Source organism: Prosopis cineraria, unplaced genomic scaffold (assembly GCF_029017545.1).
Source record: "Prosopis cineraria cultivar Desert tree isolate PC_DT_omini unplaced genomic scaffold, ASM2901754v1 PC4, whole genome shotgun sequence".
Taxonomy (NCBI): domain Eukaryota; kingdom Viridiplantae; phylum Streptophyta; class Magnoliopsida; order Fabales; family Fabaceae; genus Prosopis; species Prosopis cineraria.
This window is the reverse complement of record NW_026555335.1, coordinates 36695522-36719171: the sequence shown is the minus strand read 5'-3', so window position 1 is coordinate 36719171 and position 23650 is coordinate 36695522. Positions and strand designations below refer to the sequence as shown.

The 23650-nt window shown below is 33.1% G+C and overlaps 2 protein-coding genes across 4 annotated transcripts; both read left to right on the top strand.

Annotated features, from left to right (window-relative positions):
• Positions 1-6210: 6210 nt before the first annotated feature.
• LOC129308991 (probable indole-3-pyruvate monooxygenase YUCCA10) lies at positions 6211-7892 on the top strand. The gene is made up of 4 exons (XM_054950340.1): positions 6211-6825; positions 7143-7376; positions 7487-7612; positions 7698-7892. Exons 1-4 carry the CDS (start codon positions 6211-6213, stop codon positions 7890-7892), a joined length of 1170 nt encoding a protein of 389 aa, XP_054806315.1.
• A 4553-nt stretch (positions 7893-12445) lies between these two features.
• Positions 12446-23577, top strand: LOC129309223 (probable inactive ATP-dependent zinc metalloprotease FTSHI 4, chloroplastic). 3 transcript variants are annotated; one of them, XR_008592873.1, is made up of 17 exons: positions 12446-12834; positions 13767-14022; positions 15180-15552; positions 16461-16719; positions 17237-17368; positions 18902-18976; positions 19044-19169; positions 19254-19363; positions 19442-19520; positions 19663-19800; positions 19890-20001; positions 21033-21196; positions 21309-21414; positions 21595-21671; positions 21778-21921; positions 22025-22471; positions 22951-23577. XR_008592873.1 is itself a non-coding variant. In XM_054950670.1 (17 exons), exons 1-16 carry the CDS (start codon positions 12565-12567, stop codon positions 22166-22168), a joined length of 2448 nt encoding a protein of 815 aa, XP_054806645.1. In that variant the 5' UTR covers positions 12446-12564; the 3' UTR covers positions 22169-22196; positions 22951-23577. The 3 variants fall into 3 exon arrangements, 2 of the variants coding, with proteins under 2 accessions (XP_054806645.1, XP_054806643.1); XM_054950670.1 differs by having other exon boundaries at positions 13767-13905; positions 22025-22196; XM_054950668.1 differs by having other exon boundaries at positions 22025-22196.
• The last annotated feature ends 73 nt before the right edge of the window (positions 23578-23650 follow it).

The following is a 23650-nucleotide window of genomic DNA, read 5'->3' as shown; positions in this document are numbered from 1 at the left end:
AGAGTATATAAAAAAACTAGAATCTACATGCTTAATTATGTTTAAAATTTCCTTAGTTGGAAAATATACATTAAATGACAAAATGAGGCATAACAACATAAACTAGTATTTCAAACATCAAGTGTAAGCCCCTAATACTTCTCTAGTTCTACCTATCTATGATCATGCAAGTCTCATATATTTGCAATTATTGCCATAATGATAATCATATCTAATTAAACTAAATAGTATCAAGGACTTGTGCCATTCATTTCATCACATATTCAAACTCATGTTCAACAATTCATAGTTAAACCATCACATAACTCAAGATCATGCCAATTACAACTTTATTCAACATGCTCAAGAGTCATTATTTATAATAATAACTCATTTATATAAATGACCATGCTCCTTCCATTGTCACATTTTACATGCCATAGCATACCACTTATAAATTGCAAACATAATTATATACTCAAATTAAACTCTTGGTTACGTACCTACCCCGAGTACCACCCCAAAAGTAAAAGTTGGATTTTTAAGGGAGCTTCTTACAAACACAAGCTCCAACAACAATTAGTGTATAATAATGGTTAACAAATAGCATCAATAACTAATTGTCATTAATTAACTTTAATCATAATTAATGCTTTAATTTCTCATTAAGCGTAGTTAAGCAAAATCAACTTTAAAATTCACTTCCATTAATTCTTTTAACCACCATAAGGCTTACTAAATACTGTTAGCTAATCTCATTAGCTTAAACTTAATTGGTTAACATTAAGGTTAATTCTAGACCCACAATTAATGACTCTAATAACTACCATAATGAAATAAATGATTAGAAACTTAAATAACTCTCATTAGACTTTATTGAAGTTATTAAAATGAGTAGAACTCAACTATAACTTCAAATAGCAATTCCATACCCCCAAAACTTGGGGAAAAACACATAAGAGGGAGAGAATATAAAGAAGGTGTTGAACCCTATCTTTGATAATTGCAAAATAGAGAAGATTTTGTTTTTGTAGAGATCCTAACTTGTGTTTAATGGCAATTAAGTTTAATTGGCTTATATGCTTAATCTTTGTCATCTTACCCAAAGCTCTAAGTGTCTTTAAATTTGCTATTAGGATAAGTATTTGTTTTATCTCAAATTCTTTTTTGAATCTATCTTGGGTTTTGAAAAAGTGTAGCTTTTAACACTTGGAGATATGCTTTAAGTTAAGAGTTTTTGAAATATTTGATTTTGACCTTTATTTGGTATTTTCTCTTTATCACTTTATATACAAATCTGTTTAGTGTGAGACTTTTTTCATTTGAAATTAGACTTGTAGATCTTCCTAAAAAAACTCTATTTCATTCAAAATAGATTTTATATAAAATTGTTATGAGTTTTCAAAGTTGGCTATTGAAGCTTCCAGACTTGCTGATATTTGTTCTTGGTCTCTGCTAACCATTTTCATCATATCTCTCCATGTACATTGAATTTTCCCCTAGTTATTATTTTGTTGGAAACTAGACATCTAGAGCTTTTCAACCATAGGCATTTCCCTAATTTGGATCTAAATTGATAAAGTTATTACCTTTAGAAATTGACCCACATTTTCTGGACATTCATATTGGTAGAAATCATTCATACTCGTATATTATTCTCAATGTTCATACTTACACTGATAGGAACCTTTTCATACCGATATGAACTCATTCATACTAGTATGAAACCTATTTGAACAATGCCTTTTTACAAAAGAGTTATTCTAGCATGTATCCCCAGTACCCATATAAAACCCAAACATTTTTCTTGCCAAATATTCTCCTCATACTTGTACCAAACAACCTATATTGATTTCAATGTAAATAATTTTACTTTGTTCTTCATATTCCTAACAGAGCATAGGAATCTACTCAAATCTCACTTAACTTGTAATCTTTTCAACTTTTATGAGTTGTTTATTCTCTTACCAATCTAGAAATCTTTTAAACATAACCACTGATTAAAAGTAATCTCCTATTCAATCTTTAGATTATCTTTCATACCGGTACCAACTCTATCATGCCGGTATCTTTACCTCATATTGATATAACTCCATCCTACCTAAATGTCTAGTGCATCTTGTGCTTGATTATTCTACTGGTATATTTCCAATGTCTTATTCCTACTGGAATGTCCTTTGTCCTATCGATAGATGTCTTCTTCAATCAATTTATTCTATGATCAATCATTTTGGTATATCTCTTTTCTACACGTATGAAGTTCTTCTTCATCTACATTAATTTAGTCATACTTCAATCGATATATCCTCACTTCTACTAGTATATCTTTAAATATGTTACCTCTATTTTTCTTATAAACTCTAATCTTTTCAACTTTAAAGTGTTGTGTTCACTTTCTTATCATGCTAAAATATTTTTAAACACAACTAAGGGTAAGATCAAACTCTGATTCAATCTTTGATTAAATCTTTATACTTGTATGTCTTTGCTCTACCGGTATTTCATTTACCTTTTCTCAGAGCATTTAATGCATATAACTGTTACTTTCTTTAAGTCAACGATAACATGCAATAATGCCGTAAAGTATTGTTTTATTGGCCTAATCTCCGGCATACTCAGAAGGAAAGAGAATGAAGTCTCTAACAAGTAGATTAAGGAGTCTAACATATCTTTTCGAAGTATCAACTATAAATAAAAGCATTTATGAAGACAAAAAAAAGGAGCTGCTGAGTTAATACGAGAGCTTATTCATTTCTTATTCACCTACCTTCTGCTATAATATTTATTACATTTAAGCTTCATTGATTATATATTCACTCTTAGAAAGTGTTTATACTAGTAATAGTTTATTATTGAACTTACTTTGTTTACCTCGGTGTTACGCAATTGAAATAGAGAAACTTAAGCTCAAGGAGCTTAAGGGAAGTTGATATTACTTTTATAATGGAGAGAGTTATAGACTTAAGGAGGAGTCTGAATTTTACTGTGGTAGCTAAAAGCTCAACTTAATCTTAGTAGAGATAGTGAAAAATTTCAAATGTATCTTGGGGACCGGACGTAAGCTCAAATGGTTAGAATTTAATTAGGATAAACAATCTGTGCAAGCTTTTCTTTCCTTTTTTCAACTTTGATTAGTGATATCATTCCTAATTTCATTTAATTCTTGTATTATCTGCTTTAATTTTTTATTTAGCCCAATTGACCCCCTCCTGAGCGAACTTTATAGAAGGAAGACTTATTTGTGTTTTATATGGCCTAAAAACACCCCCAAAAATGTGTGGAAAGCAAACCCTAGCAAAGAACTCTCGCTTCTTCTCAGCCTCTCTCTCAAAAGTCAAAACTCCTTATGTTTTGCTATTTGAAACACTAATATGATATTTTGAATTTTAGCACATTCACCATGGCTAATGACACTATTATTGTGGAGGATGACACATTTTAGGAACCCTAACTTAAGTCCATTTATTTGGGCCTAAAGTAGTTCGATAGCTCTTCTAGTTTCCTTTTAAGCCTCATATAAGGGTCTATCCAATTACCTTAATCAATTTAATTAGGACTTGGATTAATTAATTTAACCATTTATTAAATTTAGTTAATCATATTCTAAATTTTACGATGTTACACCTTGTTCTCCCAAAGATCAACTGCTTATAGTATTTGGGAATCTAAATTTGGTTTTTTGCTTCTTGTTTTTTTTAGTTTTTTCTCTGTCTTTTTGGTTTTTTCTGTTGTTTTTTTTTCTTTCTAGTTTAGTAGTTACATAATTGTTGGTTTGTTCCTGGTTTTATGATATTCTCTTAAAAGAAACCTCTTGTCAACCTCCTTTTTGATGAATGTATATGAAATTGGGGGGGGGGGGGGATCCGATTACCATTCTTTTAAAATGTAACTAGATTTGTAGCCCACACGTGACAAAAGTCATCTTAAATTCACTCAAAAAAGAAAATCAAATATAAATAATGAAATATAGATGCTTTTTTTTTTCAATTACATGATAACCCCTTATCAATTTTCTTTGATGTTATGTTATAATTATCATTTAATGCCTATACTTAACAAACAAAAATATAAAAACACCTTAGTCCTTCACATTTTTATAAATTAAACCGACATTAGATTATCTCAAAAATACTTCATCACGCTAGTAGTAAAATTTTAACAGTATATATGGAAATGATTTTCAAGGAGGAAAAATAAGATTCCCAACCTCTCATATAAATTAAAACGACATTAGAAAATCTCAAAAACACTGAAAACTCTGATCTTAATGAGTGAAATATTATTTTAAATTTAAAAAATAATTACTATTACTATTACTATTACATCATTATTCAGCGTCGAGATATTGCTTAGTTCATGTAATATCACCATTCATGTGTCAACAATCAATAACTAACTAAATTTTATTTTTCTCGATATATATAATTGTATTCATTATATGGAATTTGAGGCGAGTATGAATCAATAGGACTAATTATAAGTTTTTCATTACATCATATTATCAACATATACACATTAGTATATATAGATTATGAATAACCTATTAGTATACCGTTTAAGAAATTGTTGAATCTTATATTAAAATCTCTTATTTGTCTAAGTAGTGTGTGTGTATGTGTGTGCATGTATTCAATGGCTTAATTTGGTGAGCGTGGCGAACAAATCATAAGTTGTTCCAGCCCATTTCAGAAAACATCCTTAAAATAGTAAAATTCGATATCTAACATTTCTTTGAACCGCTGCCTTGGGTGTAGCCGTGCAGGTGCCAATCTACAATAATTATCCATGCATAAATGCATGTACGAATAGTTTTGTTTTTTTTTTGGGTGAGCGCGAGATTATTTTATTTTTACCTGAGTTATCAAAGGCAAAAGATATGAAAATTATGATTCGAACCCTCAACTACTTTTAAATGATGAGGACTCTTATCACTTTCGTGCCAACTTTAATTGGTTGAACCAATATATACTTCCTTTGTTCAAAACTGTAAGACATTTTTTGAGGAGTTGAATGTTAAAAAATATAAAGTATTTTTAGCCTTTCGAGATATAATTATTATTTTTTTTAAAAGTATCCTTATTGATAATAACTTTATATTTATTGTAGGATATTTAGTAGGGGTAAATATAAAAAAATAGAATTAGTTAAAAAGTAGGTAACTATTTTATTAAGGAGTGATATTCGGTTAAAATGATTTACATTTTTTAATAGAGAAAGTAATAAATTAGATGTGGTAAGAATAGTTGTAGTATCCAAAACTACAGAAAAAATAATTAGGAATTTGAATTCTACAAGTAACTTAAATACATTTACTCAATGAATGTCTTAATTATAACAATTAGATTTTATTACAACTTGAAAGTTATCAATATACATTTCTCTCCAAAATTCAAAACAACTATTACGATCAAAACATTTTTCACTATGCTATCCCCTTTGAAAATTTCAGATTTAATACTTTTTGAATATTTTATGATATTTTTTTTTTACAATTATTCGAAGATAGAACTAAATCCAATTAGTAGTTGTAATTATAATGAGATGTTAATTTGTGTTTTTTTTTTTAAATTGAAGCTAAATGACACGATGGTTTATATACATAACCTGTGATGTTAAACCTGTTATTGATAGAAAGGCGATGTATACTAGATTTTTCTTGTTCAAAGGACCAAATATATATATGTGTGTGTGTATTAGATAGCATTATAATATAATTAAGGAGAGTATTTCATGAAAGCGCGTGGTAATTAATTAAAGATTAGCCAATTCTTCCATGTAAATATATAAGAAAGCTATATATTAAAATTCAATCAAAGCACTAAATAAATCAATTGTACACAGTACTCAAATACATTATTTCAGAAGAGGCGCCCCTATATAAATTGCGAAGCATAACTCACTCATTCCTGAATATAAATGCTTGAAACAATATATATAATCTTAAAAAGAAGATATTTAGAACGAGAAAAAATATATGTAGAAAATATTGTAATCTAAACAAGCCCTAGTTTCAGTGAACGGACACGAATAAATCATCTGCACCAAACCAAGCCATGCACATTGACCTTGTGCTATTCTCCGAGAAATATGAAATGAATTGCATTGCTATATTTTTATAGTATGTGGTGTGACAAAACACTCAAGTGCATGCATTGAAGAAGACGACCACGCGTATAAAACCCTCAAACTACTCAAAACCAAAGACACACTAGCTAGCTTGCAAAAGCGACAATGGAAGTTACTGATGTTGTGATCGTAGGTGCTGGCCCATCTGGTCTTGCAACCTCAGCTTGTCTGACAAAGTATTCGATCCCTCACATAATCCTCGAGAAACATGATTGTAATGTTTCTCTTTGGAGAAAACACACTTACGATCGAGTCAACCTACACCTTGCTAAAGAGTTCTGTTCTTTACCCTTAATGCCTCACTCACCATCAAGTCCAACATTTCTCTCCAAAGCTGAATTCCTCAACTACATCGACAACTACGTCAGCCATTTCAATATAAGCCCTCGTTACAATCGTATGGTTGATGTCGCTGTGTATGATGAAGCTGAGAAGAAGTGGAAGATTGAAACAACCAACACTCAAGTGGGAGAGCGTCGTGAAGCTTACGTGGCCAAGTATGTTGTGGTGGCGACCGGTGAAAACAGTGAAGAGTACATTCCTGAGGTGAGTGGATTGGACAGCTTCGAAGGAGAGATAGTGCACTCCAAGAATTACAAGTGTGGTTCTAAGTATAAGGGCAAAGAGGTTCTCGTTGTTGGCTGTGGAAACTCTGGCATGGAGATTGCTTATGATCTTAATGATTTTGAAGCTCGAACTTCCATTGTTATCAGAAACCCGGTGAGTCTATCAATCACTCATCGTTGGATTTGGAGTTACTGCTGTTTTCTCCACCGTACCTTGATGCCCAAAATCTCAACCTTTCATTTTAGCTAACGGTCACAGCAATTTCATCTAAATGAAAGTCTCAAACTACGGCATTAGGAGGGTACATATATATAACAGAGAATCTAAGGCAAAAGACATCCCAAATCCGGCCCTCAACGTTTAGCCATGATTTTGTAGCCCGTTATATATTATAATTCATTATTTGAAAAGAAAATAATGATTAATTTGATGGTGATTGTGCTTATATATAACTGACTTGTGTATAATAGGTGCATCTGCTTACAAAAGACTTGGTGCATCAAGGTATGTCCATGCTGAAATATTTGCCGACACAAAAAGTGGATACAGTGATAATGTTTCTTGCAAACTTGGAGTACGGTGACCTCTCTGAATTTGGTATTCATCGACCCGAGGAAGGACCTTTCTATCTTAAAAAAGTCACTGGGAGGTCTCCTGTCATTGACATCGGAACCATTCGAAAGATTCGAGACGGAGAAATTAAGGTTTTGTATCATCGTTCAAAAAGTTCTTCTTTATCTATATTTATGTGCCATATACGCATATTGAGTGGATAGCGGCATTTCAATGCTATCTCATCTATATATATAAGCAGGTCGTTCCTTCTGCGATAAAGAGAATTGAGAAGAAGAAGGTGGTCTTTGAGAACAATATGGAGAAAGATTTTGATGTGATCGTGTTCGCTACTGGGTTTAAAAGCATAGCTAACACCTGGCTCAAGGTTAATTATATTTCAATCAGCTCCTTTATATGTATTGGTTAAGTAAAGTTCATTGTTTATATAATTGGTTCATTCTTTTTTGCAGGACTACAAGTATGTTCTGAACGAAGAAGGGATGGCAAAGAATGAAGTTCCGAAGCACTGGAAAGGAGAGAAGGGGATATACTGCGCGGGACTTTCAAGGAGAGGTCTGTTTGGAGTTTCCATGGATGCAGAGGCTATTGCAGATGACATCAATCTTACCTTAAAATTGGCGGCTCAACCCTCTTCCTTACCATGAGATTACCTGTGTAATTTTGGGAAGTTCGAGGATTTTGAGAATTTATTTTTAAGTTATTCACATTTAAGTATTTTAATTTGGTGTTTTAGATCTTGAGAATCTGCTGAATTCTTGTATGATCAAGTTTAGCTCTCCTCCATTATTTTTAATAAATAAAGTTCCATTCGGTCAGTACAAGTACATCATATCTTATATATTATTAATAAGGTAATAACCATTATTCCTTTCATCATTATTCACCTTTTTTTTTGATAAAATCATTTATTCACATTCTAATTCTTACAATATAAAGTGAGGATTAATCAAATGTATAAAAATAATTTGGCGAAAATGTACACGAATTTTTAAACTTGGTGTCTCTTTGCATGTAACTCTCTTAACCTTTCAAACTTTATCTCCCTAAATTTTCATTGTATGAACCTCTTATTGATACTATTATCTCATTGAATGAAAATGACATCTCATTTTGGGTGTGTTTGGTTTGAAGGGAGGTATTTTAATGGAGAAAGAGAAGAGGTTTGATGTTACTTTATTTAGTTTAGGAGAAGAGGAGAATAAAAATAATTATATATGAATAATTTCACTCTCGTTTTATTAGTATTGAGATATTAAAAAGTGTATCTGTATCTTTTAAATTTACTATGTAAGACATATTGATTAAGATCTGACAAAATTTATCCCTTCCCTCCCAAACCCCTCCAATTTTGGAGGGGAGGTCCCCTCTAATTTTTTAAACCAAATAAGGGGAGGAAAAAAAATTTCTCCCTTCTAACCAAACACTCGCTTTATGTAATATTAATCTTCATCGGTTAATATATTCAATGGATCAAATTTAAAAACTTAATTTCAGTAAAAAATGTAAGAGCTTGATTAAAAGAAGGACATAATTCAAAATGAAAGAAAATGACAAGGATATGCAAATTATTTTTTTACTTATTGTATTGTTTTTGCAAGTGCAAAAGCCTGAATACAATTTTTTTTTTTTGGAAAATCATTCTAAGGTCCATGGAAGCATTCAAAATACGCTAAAGTTCCATCAATTCATCAAATAGCTGCCAGATCCCTAGAAACTTAATGGTGAATAAGTTTAAAAATAAAATTATTGATTTGTCCCTCTACCATTAAAAAAAAAATTTTGCTTGAATGCATATCTCACAAAACCCATAATCAGTGAAACTGAAAATTGATGCATATCCATGATTGTTGATTACGGTAGGATAATTTTGAACTTCCACATATTTATGATTACCATCCTTGTCTTTATCTAAGCGAGGTGGGAGTGTTCATCTTCAACTGCAATATTTTATCGATAGAAAACAATAGTGATTGTTGAGCAAGTAAACAATTTCTTATGCATTAATGATTTCATTATTGTTTAAGGGTAGGATAATGCTTTCTGGGTATACCTACGATCATTTGATTTGCATAGCTAATGGGCATGGATTTATCTGGTGTAACATTGATATGTTGAAAAGTATCTGATACGAATAACTCTATATGTTGTCAATGGTGTATTCTTGTGTTGTCAATATGCTATGGATAGTTGTCAATACACTGTATTATGCAAGATGACTTGTAACAATGCTTATACTACCGTAAATCATATATTATGTTATGTTTTTTTTTTCATATAAGAACATTTTATATATTATTCTCAAGCATGTAATGTAAGCTTGTTTGTTAAAAAATCTCTATTGTACCTTATAAGACTGAATTGTGGTGCAGGATGACCTTTATAGGAAGAAGATAGAATTCTTGTGGTGGCTATTAAGTCATTATAACAATGTGAAGGAGCACGAAGCCATGCCCTTGTTAGACAGATCCCAAGAAAGGAAGAAGAGGAAATAGAAGATTATTGATAGAACTTTATGATATAACTTTATTAATAATTATGTCCTTTTATATAGTTAGCCCATTTCGTATAGTTACATCTTAGACAATGTTATTATGAATGGTGATTACAAGTTTGTAAATGTCGTAAATAGTTTGTTTTATTAATTAAATATTGACAAGTGGCCAACTATGATTGACAAGTAGTTTTCACTTTATTAATAAGCTATGCATTCGCTATTGACTAGTGCTAATACATTAAACGCTGTTATTCCTTTTAAAAATCAATAAACTACAAGAACGTGTTGATTACTTGTTGTTGGCAATTGATAAGTGATTATCACTATATTGACAAGTTATGCATTCATCATTGACAAGTGCTAATACATTAGGTGCTATTATTCCCTTTAAAAATCAACAAGTTACAAGAACTATTGATTATTTGCTGTTGGCAATTGAAAAGTGGTTATCACTATATTGACAAGTTATGCATTCACTATTGACAAGTGCTGATGTAAGTATTATTATTTCCTTTAAAAATCAACTAGTTATAAGAATTTGTTGACTACTTGCCATTGGCTATTGACTGCAAGTTATCACTATATTGACAAGCTATGCAATCGTCATTAACAAGTGTTAATACGTTAGGTGCTGTTATTTCCTTTAAAAATTAACCAGTTAAAAAAAACTTGTTGACTATTTGTCATTGGCCATAAACTATAGGTTATCATTATATTAATAAGCTATGCATTTTTCATTGATAAGTGCTGATACATTAAGTGCAATGATTCCCTTTAAAAATCAACTAGTTACAAGAACTGATTGACTACTTGCCATTGGCCATTAACTATAAGTTATCACTTCATTGACAGGCTATGCATTCTTCATTAACGATGCTGATACATTAGGTGCAATAAACAAAAAATAAATTCTAGATATATAAATAAAAAAGTACACTTGTCTCTGATATTTTTTAGCATGGATTAGGATTTTTGCGAGTCTTGGAGGTATGACCAGTCTCATGGCATTTTGCCTAATGATAAACCCTTTTATTTTAGATTTGAGATTCTCTTCTTTTACGCTTTGGCCTACCTGAAGGCCTTATAGTCATTGTAGCTTCAAGCAGGTTTAGGTTAATAAATTTATCACCGTCACATGGATAGTCATGTGTGGCTACCAGCCTTATATTACTGGCATGTATCTTCTGTTGAGTGATAACTTGTACATTCATTCACTTGTACACATTGTCATAAACTAGCTTGATTGCTGCACATGCATGTGCACAAGGTATTTTACTCATTTGCCATGCTAAACAAGAGCATGTATGTGCTACTCATTTGATGATATCATTCTTGTTAACTCTTCATACGCTGTCCATTCGTTTATTGTTCTTGTTCTAACACTCCTCCCAACATATTGTATATTTTTTTGGTCATAATTTTGAAAATGTTCCCTATATGAAAAAAATATAATACATGTTCTCCAGAAGAACTTGCCATCTTACAGGTCAACCTACCCCACACACAATGGATTGACAACTACACACAGCATAATGACAACACATTTATCCACTACTTGACAAGATGTAGTGTTGTTTCATAATAGAGATTTTTTTAACAAAATAAGCTTGCGTCACATGCTTGAGAATAATATGTAAAATGTCCCTTATATGAAAAAAAATAACATAATACATGTTTTTATGGTAGTATAAGAATTCTTACAAGTCATTCTGCACAATACAGTGTATCGACAATTATTCATAGTATATTGACAACATAAGAATACACTATTGATAATATGTAGAGTTATTCGTATAAGATATTTTTTTAACATATCAATGTCGCACCAGATAAATCTATACCCATTAGCTATGCAAATCAAATGATCACAGGTATACCCAAAAGCATTATCCTACCCTTAAACAATAATGAAATTATTAATGCATAAGAAATTGTTTACTCGCTCAACAATCACTGTATTGTTTTCCATCAATGAAATACTGCAGTCGCAGATGAACACTCCCACCTCGTTTAGATGAAAACAAGGGCGGTAATTATAGATATGAGGAAATAAAAATTACCCTATCATGATCAACAATCATGGACATGCATCAATCTTTAGTATCACTGATCATGGGTTTCGTGAGATGTGCGTTTAAGCAAAATTTTCTTTTTAATGGTAAAGGGACAAATTAGTAATTTCATTTTCAAACTTATTTACCCTTAAGTCTCTGGGAATCTGGCAGCTATTTAATGAATTCATGGGACTTCAACGTATTTTGAATGCTTTCATGAGACCTTAGAATAACTTTCCCCCTTTTTTTTTGCAAGATTAATTTTTTTTTCTAAATATACAAATATTTTAAGTATATATTCATGAAAAAATATATTTACATTTGAAACTTTTTGAGTTCGTATAAATAATTTAAAATATAAATAATTATATTAAAGTATCAATAAAAAATTAATTATATTAATACTTTAATTTAGTTATTAATAAATTTTATAATAATTAATTTTTTTAAAAGATTTGGATGTAATTCTCTTTTTTAAATATGTTGAGTCTTGCATTATTATTATTATTATTTTCATTTTAAGGATATTAGGTGCAATTCTCCTAAAAAATATGACCTCCTCATTTTATTATTATTATTATTTTTTAAAAAAGTTTAACCATAAATAACCAGATTGGGGTGGAAACACTATACTCCTGTAGAAGAACTACAGGGCTCCACCGGACCACTTTTACACGAAGTGAACATGAAGATTTCGCGGCGACTGGTGGGATAAAGTGTAAGCAAGTAGATGAGAGATAGAGGTGCAGAATACTTTAGCGGCTAAACATGAATTCTCAATTTCCCTATACTGTTGATATTCTTCACTCCGCAAGGCCCCTATCCAGCTCTAAAACCCTCTTAGACCATTACCCACCATCTTTACCTCGATTTTCTTATGTAAAACGCGTTCTGAGAACCAAATTACGGTATAATAAGCCTTGCACCAGTCACAGGACAATTAGAATAAGTGCCTACAAAGCTTCGGATTCAACTTCCAGTTCACTTACTGGAACCCAGAATGAGGAAGAAGATGCTGAGTCTCTTAAGCTGTTCGAGGTTGGTTTTTTTTTTTTTTTTAAACTCCCCTTATCACTTTCTCTGTTTAGCTGCGTTTGATGGAAGCAATGGAAAAAAAATTGAAGAGCGCAACATAGTTCTGAAGAATGAAAACTTGGTTGCCTGTTCATGCAGAGTCTCGTGTCCTGGTATTTTGTCGATAACTAAACTACTGCGAAACTGTAAGCCACATTGATGAAGTTTCGCTGCTGAATTTGACATTCGGAAGAAAATAGTCTTTCTTTTAGTAGATACACTGGCAATTTAAAATGAGGACCTTTACGAATTTTCTACTGGAATGTCAGAAATGGGGTATCTGTAAAACGAAGGGAGTTGGATTTCTGACTGACTCCGCATCTGGCATTAGTGTCTTGCTGTTTTTTTTTTTTTTTTTTGGTTCTTTTGTTTTTCTCCTTTATGCCTGTCATTGATCCCTAACAAAGTTGAACTCCTTTCCTTTTTTCTGTTTTCGTGTGTTTTCGGGCGGGGTGTGGATTCTTAGTTTGGACTTTTCAGATCATTTAAAGTATGGCAGGACTGAGCGGGAGAAGTTTTGACTCCCGTATGTAATATTGGTCTTGGTATGGAACAAGTGATTATGAATTTTTCATTTTTAACGGAAATCTTGGAGTTCTCCTTCGTATGAGAAGAAGTGGTGGTTAGAACTTTCAAATATAGGATTTATCACTTTGAGAGCGTTTGGTGCTAAGGGGTGGCCACATTTGGCACGCTTTTGAGAAAGCAATTACATTGGAGACTTGTAGGAAACATTTTGGTTTTCAGTTTCCCATTTTGCCATTGCATCTTAGAGGTCCAACTTTATCTTATTTGGCGCAATTTGTTGGACATTGTTACATGTTCACGTGATGATGATGGTATCACATTTTGAACTTCTAAAATACTGAGAATAATATAACTATGATATCTTTCAGAAACTGAAGGAGGCTGAAAGGAAACGAATAAGTGACTTAGAAGAATTTGAGAACAAGGCTAATGTGCAGTTAGAGAGGCAACTTGTCATGGCTTCATCTTGGAGCAGAGCTTTATTGACTATGCGTGGCAAACTAAAGGGTACAGAGTGGGACCCAGAGAACTCACACAGGATAGACTTCAGTGATTTTCTGAGACTACTTGATTCAAATAATGTCCAGTTTATCGAGTACTCAAATTATGGTCAAAGTATATCAGGTGGATTTTTATTTTTTCAGGATTATTATGCTGATACAAAACCTGTTGGCTAATTAAGTTACTGAACACTGATTTCTTACAAGTTTTGTTTGGTAATTACACATGAGGCTGTCGCTGACTTTAAATGTTAACAAGAAAATTTATTAGAACAAATTATAGTTCATACCATCTCTGTAGTAAGGTTCATCGACATATGATAGCTCTATGTAAACATCATGTTATAACATTACGTACTAAATAAATATTGAACGTTTGATTCAGTACATTGCATGGTTGATCAAATCATTGCCATATTCCAGACTATTTTGCATCATGCATTTGCATCTATTTAAGTAAATCTATATATTTTTGTTGCAAACTAAGGCTATGTTTGGAGGTTTTGGAGAGGAGGGGATGGAATGGTAAGGGAAGGGATGAAGTGAGAAAAGATGAACACTCTGCACTCCTGACCTATTTTGCAGTATAAAAAAATGGACAAGGCCTAACAGTGGCTCTATAACTTATGAACTCCAGAATTGGCATTATGCTCCAAGTCTATCTCAATGTTCAATTTGCTCTTGGTGGCCGTGGTGGCAAGGAAAAGGCTATGATCAAGTGTGAATGCCTTTGTTAGTTATTGCTTGTAACTGTGTGTGGATGTGCACAAGTTTTGTGCTTTTTTTTTTTTTTTTTCAATCTCAAGAAGGAGGAGTAAGAGCAGGAAAAAGAGAAAATGTAATTCCTTTGATCATTTGTAATTGATTTGCATTTGTAAATTGCAATGCATTCACCCTATCTAATAATAATTTATTGATTTTTAAGGTTATGGGTTTTTCCCTTAATAAAGATTATGGAAAATTTTGAAACAGTCCGTTTAAATGTTTTTAACTTTCTATGTTTAAAGCTTCCATTATGTGTTAGTTCCCAAATGCCATTGCAGTCATTTGACATTCTGTTCTTTGTCTAAGAGTAGTCTGAGGCTGAAGCCTTCAATTTTGGGACCTCTATATTCATATATTATTCTTTATTATACTCCTTAATAGGAGAATAATTAACTACTGCTATGTTGCACGGAGTTCTTTAATGATACTAAATGTGTTAGTAGAACGCTTACTGTTCTTCCATCTTTGCTGCTCTGTACAACCTCATGTTGAATATTTATTGACTCAATTATGCAGTGATTCTACCATATTATAAGAATGGACAGTCATCAGGAACTGAAGGGAATCCTAAGGATATTGTGTTTCGGCGCCATGTAGTTGACCGGATGCCGATAGATTGCTGGAATGATGTTTGGAGAAAGCTGCATCAACAAGTTGTTAATGTTGATGTCATTAACGTGGATGCAGTACCTGCAGAAGTATATTCAACCATTGCAACTGCAGTTATATGGTCTATGCGGCTTGCCCTAGCTGTTGGTTTTTATGTATGGATTGATAATTTGATGAGACCAATTTATGCAAAGTTGATACCTTGTGATTTGGGAAAACCTAGTCCACAAGCTAGGCAGCCACTTGAACTTCGTACACTTGGATCACTAGGCAAGAGCCGGTGAGTGGAGAATTTTTCTTTTTCCATTTATCTGTTCCACTTTTTTGCTGGAGCTTGACTTCTGTTGCATATGGCAAGGTTTTAGCTTTTTACTGTGTCTATTGTTCTACTTGTTTTTACTTGTAGTTATGAGGATGCGTCCTATTATGTGCTTTTATTACACAGCTTATGCTTTTTTATAGGTAGTTCTTTAATATGATCAATTCATGATTTAGACAAAAAAAAGTTGTTCTGCATTTTTGAGAGGCAATATAACCTTTTAGGGAATGCTGTTCATTTTCTTTTGGTTATAGTTGAAGAGGGGTGGCCATTTCTCAGCCTGCTGCTGATTATTTACTTTGGAAACTTATTCTGAACTCAATATACTTTTTTCTCAGTCCATGTCCAGAAGTCAGATCAGTCTGCAGAATGGTGCTATTTACTGTTGACATCCTGAATACTAAGCAACTAAAGTCACTGTTATGAACTTAACCCGTGGGCCTGCTTAGCCTCACGATATAGTAAAAAATAATCTGGAGCTATAGCCGCTTTCCGCTATGTCTTTAAAGGGTTTCAATTGTGCTGCTTAGTGCTTACAAATATTTTGATATTCACTTGTTTGCATAATCATAGTGAGCAATACACTTTGGCTCCCTATCTTGGATTTGCCTAATCATTTTGTTGTTTATTGTATTTCTTTTTCTTCATGTATTTAGAGTTTTGTTGATGCTACTTTGGTTAGACAGTTCAACATTTTCGCAAATTTTCAAGTCATATGAACTATGGTGTTCAAATGACAGGTTCATGATAACTGATGATGTGTTGAAAGTAGTTCGAGAGTCTAAGTGCAGTGTGTAATTTTCAGTGCAGACATAACAAAGCTCTTTATCTAGATCTGATTTTTTTTTTTTTTTTTTGCTTTCCCTCAGGGCTAAATTTATATCTGCAGAAGAAAGAACTGGTGTTACATTTGATGATTTTGCTGGCCAGGAATATATAAAGAGGGAACTACAAGAGATTGTCCGAATTTTAAAGAATGAAGAGGAGTTTCAAGACAAAGGAATTTATTGTCCAAAAGGCGTGCTTCTCCATGGGCCTCCGGGAACTGGAAAAACATTGCTGGCTAAGGCCATCGCTGGTGAAGCAGGGCTGCCTTTTTTTGCAGCAAATGGCACTGATTTTGTAGAGGTTTTGCCTATTCTCTGATTTTATTCAGTAAATTGAATGGAAATTTACAAGAAAGAGAATTTGGTTTCATCACAGAAAATAATGGAGAATTTGGAACTCAAGTTAGTGTTCTTTGTTGAAAGTTCAAATCCCAAATCGTGAAATCTTCTATAGGACAGGGATGGAGATTTTGTACAACCTGGTTGAGTGGCAATTTCAATAACTAGATGTGGGTCCGCTTACTGTATGGAGTGTGCGAAATAAGCTGTATTGTTTATGGCTAAACTTCCTAGAGATTATATATATATTGATATCGATGATTAGTAATCAACTGGTGTTTCACTGCCTAATAGCTAGTCCTTCTTATAAAACACAGACAAGTTTGACATAGATAAAAGTATGATAACTTGTTTTATGTGTCTTTTATCCTCACATTGTTCTTTAATCATGGCAAATATTCCTTGTCATATCAGTTGTTTTTGTCTTAATAATTTCATGTTAGACTGCAGCTGGTTAGATAAACTTTTTCTCCTCTCAGATGTTTGTAGGGGTTGCTGCATCACGTGTTAAAGACCTTTTTAGCAATGCCAGATCATATGCACCTTCTATCATTTTTATAGATGAGATAGATGCTATTGGTAGCAAGCGAGGAGGACCAGATATTGGTGGAGTAAGATAATCAAGAAACTTTTCATCCTACAGCTATGGATGTATAGAATGGCAATGACGTTATTTATTCAACATTTATGTTCTAGAGAATTTTTGGAGTTAGTTTGAAATTATTTCATTGCATTACATTTATGGTATTATAAAATTTTCCTGAGACTCAAATTATTCTACAGAGCTAATTTAGTTCTTAAATTTTTATGCATCCACAGTTAAATGCACAAGCACACAGATTCAGATTTATTGGGCCTACAGTAACATTTAAAAGTTGATACTCAACTTAGCTTAAAATAATTATACTTTTATCCAACCGTTTGGGATGAGTACTGAATTTGGTGAATGTGTATGCACAAGATGTGATAAAGTTTGTAGTGGCATAAATCTGATGCTGTCATTCTTCATCACTATAGTGTCAGCCATGTGTTAGGATAGGATATAAGGTAATATTCTGCTGAAGCCAGACATATCAAATTTCTTGAGCTGTTTTCTTCCAAACACTAAATATAACTGCTTTATATGTGCGCATGCGCGGGTGTTCTGATCAACCCACAGGGGACTTATGCCTTAAGTTCTGTGATTGCAAGAGCAAGATGAACCCAAATGAATAGCTACAGCATAATACAAGGCAATGGAGGGCCTTTATCATATTGTTTTTTAGTTGTTTGGTTAGGGAAACTTAGGGCCTGTTTGTTTTTTGTTTTTTGTTTTTAAAAGCTGTTTTTTGTTTTTGAAAACAGAAAAATTTAAAAACTTGTTTAGATAAGTGTTTTTCATTTAATTGTTTCCAATTTTTTTTTTCATTTTTTGTTTTTAAAAACGAAAAAATAGAAACAATTTCAAGTTGTTTCTGTTTTATTTTTCTTATTTTTAAAATACACTACATTTGATTAGTGGAAATTATAGTTACCGGGATCAATTTCTATAATTAATCACCACCATTAACTGCATATAATTATTACTATCAATTCATTTTTTAATTGACATAACCAAATGGATTTTCATTTTATTTTGTTTTGAAAAACAATTTTAAAAACTATATTACAAAACAATTTTTAAAAACAGAGAATGAGAATAGAAACCGAACAGGCCCTTAGACACTGTTCCATGTGTGGAATTGGAGCCTGATCATAACTATAATAATTACAAGAAGCCATGCTCTCAAATACTTTTGGTCAGTGTGTGAAATAAAAAATGGCAACTCCTTTGAATGATCAATGGGAGAGAACAATAAAAAAAATTGCATTTATTAATAATATTTTCATGTTTATGGTACTATGGGTTTTAAAGATATAGTGTTAGAAAAGGTATCAGGCATGGTGATTGCATGATGATTTTATGGGGGGTTGATTCTTAACCAGTTGTTATTTAAGTATTTTGCTTCTTCTTTGGCTATATTGATGACAGAAAATCATTTAATTGTATTCACTGCCAAGTCTGTACTTTGTTTTGCCTATGTTAAGTTCTGCTTTCCTTCTATTGCTTCATTGTGCTCCCTTGTTCCCTCCTAATGAAACCTGTGTTTGCAATTGTTATGTAGGGCGGGGCTGAAAGGGAACAAGGCTTACTTCAAATACTGACTGAGATGGATGGATTTAAAGTTTCTACAGAACAGGTATGCTTCTAATAGTTTCCTGTATCATAAGGAAGTTATTGTCTGATTCACTAAACTTGAGTTTCAGGTGCTTGTAATTGGTGCAACAAATAGATTGGATATTCTTGATCCTGCTCTTCTGAGGAAGGGTCGTTTTGATAAGATTATCAGAGTTGGTTTACCGTCAAAAGATGGAAGATTGGCCATTTTAAAGGTTTTTCTGGGGCAAGATCTTTATATGCATTTCACTGGCTTTCTTTAAGTTGTTGTTCGTTGATTTTTCTTTTATGGGTTTTAGGTGCATGCCAGAAATAAATTTTTCCGTTCAGAGGATGAAAAGGAGATGCTACTAAAAGAAATTGCTGAGCTCACTGAAGATTTTACTGGGGCAGAGCTGCAAAATATACTGTAACTAATTCTTGATTGTCATTGGTACTGCTGTGTCAATTTTACATGTGGACTGATTTATCATGAGTTAAATGACAGGAATGAAGCTGGAATTTTGACAGCCAGGAAGGATTTGGATTACATTGGACGGGATGAACTAGTTGAGGCATTGAAAAGGGTTGGTGGTTTACCCCACTTTTTTTTTTTTGGGGGGGGGGGACTAAATGGGCAATTATTTTTCCTGTTGTGTGTTTGATACATTATATTTTAAATTTTTCATGCAATTTCATGTCCCTCTGAATGATCTTATGGATTTACAGCAAAAGGGAACATTTGAAACTGGGCAAGAGGATAGTGCTGAAGTTCCTGAAGAATTGAGACTGAGATTGGCTTACAGAGAAGCAGCTGTTGCTGTTCTTGCTTGTTGCTTTCCTGAACCGCACCGCCCTTTCGTTGAGGTTGAGGCTGAGATATTTCCTTTTGTCTTGTTTTGCAAGTTCATTGTATTCTAGAAATGTTGATTCACTACTGTGTTTATGGTTTACAGACCAACATAAATTCCATCAGCAGCCAACCAAATATGCAGTATGCTGAAGCTTCTGGAAAGGTTTTTGCCAGGAAATCAGATTACATAAATTCTATAGTGCGTGCTTGTGCTCGTAAGTTGCTATGCACTTCTGATTTATTCTCTTGTAGATGTTGTTTCTTCAAACAGTTCGAGATTCTTTTCACTGGATGGTCATTTTCTTAGTCCTGTTGACAGAATAAGTTGTTTTGGTTTGAATTGTGATAGTGATGAAGGCAAAGGTAATATGAGACGCTTAAGTCCTGCATTGACTAGTATGAGATGCTTTATATAGTACTTAAATTGATTGATTCTCCCGCTTTAATATCTAATTTTTGAGGGAGGTTCTCCCTCCCACTTGGGCAATAATCAATTGGTATTAGAACTAGTGTTCAGTGTCTCTCATAAGGGCTACCTGCATAGGATTCTAACTGGTGGAGGGTTCTGATGGATGAGGATGTTGAGTGAAGTGTTACTAATTAAAGTGTATAGAATGTAACCATTGGGACGCTGACTCTCTAGTGGGGCCAATGATCAATTAAAGTAGTATGAGACGTCTAAGTTCTTCATTGAGTAGTATGGGATTCTATGGTTTATTTTAGTGAACTAGTTCTCCTAGCATTATGTAAAGCCTTTTGCTTAATGTGGGAGTCTTTGAAGTTGTCATCTGCCACACTATGGTTTGCAAAAATCATCTTATGAAGTCAGTTCCTTGTAGATTTCTTATAGAACTGATCTATTTTATTTTGTTAAGTTATATAATTGGGAAGTCTTTTAAAGCCAGGAGAAAAGGGATTTATGAGATTTCAGAAAGAAGTGCTTGGATGATACGAAACTTAAAGTTATTTGGGAGAATGATTTAAGCAACACTCTTTCAGTAGGAAAAGTTTTGTTAAGGATCAGGTTCCAACACCTGAGATTCTGATGTTGGATGAAGTTTCTTGTTATAGATGCCAATGCAGACAGTTCTATATTGTTTTTGTAATATATTGCTCTTGAAAGCTTTTGTGAGAAATTAGGAACTAAAATCTGTTCTGCCGTTTGATTGTTGGCTAATTTTCTCTGATCTTTTGTGTGCACTTTCCCCGTTTTTTTTTTCTGTTTTATTTTTTTAATAATTTGTAGCAAGAGTAATCGAGGAGGAGATGTTTGGGATTGACAACTTGTGCTGGATCTCTACAAATGCAACATTAAAAGCTTCAAGGCTTGCTGAATTTTTAATTCTGCAGACAGGAATGACAGCATTTGGGAAAGCATTCTACAGATATGAAAGTGATATGGTGCCTAACGTATGTGTAGGGTCCAACTGTAAGAGCTACTTTTACAGTGTTTTCTGTCACTTTACAGAAGTGTTTTAAAATTACAATTCTAGCATGACTTATGTTAAAGCATTTACCACAGCTAGCAATGAAGCTTGAAGCACTCCGAGATGAGTATATGCGTTATGCTGTGGAGAAGTGTTCATCGGTGTTGCGAGAATATCATTCAGCTGTTGAGACAATCACAGGTCTCATTCTGTGTTTATTTGTCCATTAGCAAGATGGGCTTTATCTTTCAGCAGCTTCTTCATTTATTTCACATTAAAACAATTAGGTTTACTACAAAGTGGATTAGCAGGTTTTGGTTAAGTTTAATTTAAAAAGTTCATAAAAACTGAGAGGATTGTTCCACCCTCACCATTTTGCAGATATATTGCTTGAAAAGGGACAAATTAATGCTGATGAAATCTGGGAAATTTATAGGAGAGCTCCTCGTGAAGCTCAGGTACAGGTTTAACTTCAGTGGGATATTATTGTCCTGTTCTTTTGATTGCCTACTATCTTCAATGTTCTATTTATGACGTCAATCTCTTGCTTTCTTTCTTGCATAGCCTAATGTAAGTCCAATCGATGAATATGGAGCACTGATTTATGCTGGACGATGGGGAATCCATGGAATCTCTCTTCCAGGGAGGGTTACATTTGCACCAGGCAATGTTGGGTTTTCAACCTTTGGTGCACCCCGCCCGATGGAGGTGCATGCAAAAGCATGTTCTTCTAGTTTTATAAGTTGCCTTATCTTCTCATTTAGCTGACAAACACTCTTCTCTATTTCCTGTTTCCGCCTTTTTACTGCAGACCCAAATTGTCAGTGATGAAACTTGGAAACTGGTGGATGACATCTGGGACAAGAGGGTACAAGAAATTAAAGAGGAAGCTTCGAAGGAGGTTCAGGAAGATGAAGAAAAACCACAACTTTTGTTGGCAAGCCATTTCCTTTGAAAGAAAATTATGTCTCCTGCGGCTTCAGGTTCATGGGCATCATATCGCATCTCAGTTTTGATAATCTTTTATTTGTTGTCTTTGTTGTTCGGTTCTCTTGTCGTGGAAGTATCAGAATAAGGTGACAGCTAACAGCCGAAAAGGAAAAAAATACAGAAAAGAGAATAAGTTGACAATTATAAACACATTATTGTAACTTCAGTGGCTGTGGGCATCTGCCATCAGATGGGGAAAAGAATCTGGGCACCATTAAACAAGTCAGAGAAGTAGCAGTGATTCACCCCTCCCCATCTCCTCTCTTGCGTAATTTTCTGTGCACATTTAATTTGGGAGAAAATTCCACTTAAGGACCCATTTGAAGTAATAATTACTTGAGAGGATTTTGAAATTCTTAATTGCTTTTGAAGATCAAAGTTATCCTTTGTGCTTTCCCAATTCCAAAGTTTCTGGAAGTCAGACTTTTCCGTGTCATTAAAAAAGTATAAAAATATGTAATTTTAGGGAGTATCAGTGGTAATTTTGAGAAGCACCAATGATATATGACAATTATGATCATTTAAAGGAATTTTGAATCTTTTAGATTAATTATTATTCTTACGGGTCCTTGATTGAAAACTTCCTTTTTATTAAAATAAAGTCTGCTTATAGGAAGCTATGATATGAGAAAGTTTTCCTTTTTAATTATTAGGTTGGAAAGACATAAATATCTCAACTTGTAATGCATATTATTTATCCTCTCTATCACATGATAATACTCATCAGTTTGCTTGCTTTGTGCGCAGCATTTTGAACTCGTTCAAAAAAGACTTGCTCAAGAGGGAACTAGAACTAGGTCCATAGTAGTTGCAGAGTTTCATTAAATTCAAACGGAGAGACTACTGACACTGAGGCACAAATGAGGCACTGGGGTGTTCAGTTTGAGCTCCAACGAAGTGCAAGTCTCTGAATGAAAGGGTTGTAGCCACTAAAATACTTCTGTTGAACTTCAGCTTCAGAAATCTAAATGTATCACAGGGATGCGTCATTGTGGGTATACTGTAAACTTGAAGTCATCCTTGCTGAGTTGCTGTACAGCAGAGAATTGCATGTATCCCCAACAAAATCATCAGAGTAACTCTACAGGAATAATTTGTTTTGATTATAAATGTATGTTGCGTTAACATTATATCCAAAGTCTTAGTTGTTGATAGAGTACAAGAACATCATGTAATCAATATAGCTATATAGCCGATTCCATATGGTAGGAGAACACTTGTTGTTCTTAGTCTTTTATAGGAAGTTTTTCAAGGAATCCCATTTTTTGTAAAACTGATTTCTGTTTTATACTCCTTGAGTGTGGCAGGGTTCTTATATCATTTTTTGGGTGTAGGAAGAAAATTTGGATATTCTTTACAGAGTGATTATGCTAATTGGATTGTGTTGTGACTTCCATAATTCATTTATTTATCGGTTGAATGGCACAAAAAATATATATATATATAT

Excerpts from the sequence above, each read along its gene's own strand:
- LOC129309223 (XM_054950668.1), top strand. The coding sequence starts at position 12,565 with ATGAATTCTCAATTTCCCTATACTGTTGATATTCTTCACTCCGCAAGG. Across the intron at positions 19,801-19,889 it reads CGCACCGCCCTTTCGTTGAG|ACCAACATAAATTCCATCAG; the intron begins GTTGAGGCTGAG and ends TATGGTTTACAG. Across the intron at positions 21,197-21,308 it reads AAAGTGATATGGTGCCTAAC|CTAGCAATGAAGCTTGAAGC; the intron begins GTATGTGTAGGG and ends CATTTACCACAG.
- LOC129308991 (XM_054950340.1), top strand. The coding sequence starts at position 6,211 with ATGGAAGTTACTGATGTTGTGATCGTAGGTGCTGGCCCATCTGGTCTT. Across the intron at positions 6,826-7,142 it reads CCATTGTTATCAGAAACCCG|GTGCATCTGCTTACAAAAGA; the intron begins GTGAGTCTATCA and ends TGTGTATAATAG. Across the intron at positions 7,613-7,697 it reads TAGCTAACACCTGGCTCAAG|GACTACAAGTATGTTCTGAA; the intron begins GTTAATTATATT and ends TCTTTTTTGCAG.